Raw genomic sequence first — 1104 nt, 5'->3', positions numbered from 1 at the left:
AGAGAACTAAAATAAAGAAAAATATGCAACCGGAAGTTTCTAAGAAGTTTTTTAAGACCACAATTCACTGAGTACATCATATCACAAAACGATTGCTATCAGTGGACACTTCATCCTGATGATAAAATGAAGATGCTGATAAGTTCGTCGAGGAAATCATTTCTTTGCTAAAACTCGTCCTTCACCGGCACCTTTTGCCATCCGGAAATTTAAGATATGAAGTAATTCTCCAAATATATATACGTCGTCTTTAAATACTTCATGTTCACTAAAACTCAATTCCATTTCACAAACATACATACAGAACGGCAAGGTCAAAGGCAAGATCATTCTACATCGTGCACTTGTGACTTCCAATTCCACACTGGAATATCTCGTCATAGTAAATTCTGTAGGATCTACAAGGGGAAGAAATCGAAAAAAAAGATGCATTTTACTGGAAAACTTTTCAAATCGAATAAACTCAATCGGAAGAAATGCAAAGATTTGAATGCTAAGTTGCAGAAATAATAAAAGTATACCACTTAATACAGATAAATAATAGATGCGTCTTGAATGATTCGTCAAATATACGTGTGTGAATTTCTGTACACGTACGGCATAATATTAGAGAGACGGATTAAAATAGGAAAAGAATTCGAATTTGAGATTCAATTTAACCGGTTGTTGTCCAAAGTTACACGCATCACACCTGAAACAATAAGCATTTGTGAACAAAAATATCTGCTATGTAAATGAGAATATCTGCCATGATCCATAAATCCGTCACAATCAAATTTGGCCAGAAAACTGATATATGAAGGGAAGCATCGGTCGGTGCGTAGTCAAACAGAGATATACTTTTCATTCTCGAAAGTATCCTATTACCGTGTCATCTTGTAGTTTATTAGCAGATAAATTAGGAAAAATGATTTGACAATTGATCGTCGACCTTTTTCAGATAATTTATTAACATCAATAAAATTTATGGTTAGAAATTGTAAATACAAAAAGTATTTGAACTCTGAACTTTGAACTTTGTTCAGAAAATTTTGCTTTCATGTAAATTAAAATAAGAATTAATAGTTGTTGAAAAATGAATCCGATACGTAATGACTAATGCTG

The 1104-nt window shown here is 32.7% G+C and overlaps 1 protein-coding gene across 1 annotated transcript; it reads right to left on the bottom strand.

Annotated features, from left to right (window-relative positions):
• Positions 1 to 156: 156 nt before the first annotated feature.
• LOAG_15901 (hypothetical protein) lies at positions 157 to 364 on the bottom strand (the record flags this gene model as incomplete). Its single annotated transcript, XM_003151391.2, has 1 exon — positions 157 to 364. A coding segment is annotated over one exon (208 nt), but the record flags the coding sequence as incomplete, so codon positions are not given.
• Positions 365 to 1104: the final 740 nt, after the last annotated feature.

This window comes from Loa loa (assembly GCF_000183805.2).
Source record: "Loa loa unplaced genomic scaffold supercont3.3132, whole genome shotgun sequence".
Taxonomy (NCBI): Eukaryota; Metazoa; Nematoda; class Chromadorea; order Rhabditida; family Onchocercidae; genus Loa; species Loa loa.
The sequence above is the reverse complement of the archived record's forward strand: the minus strand, read 5'-3'. Positions and strand labels throughout refer to the sequence as shown.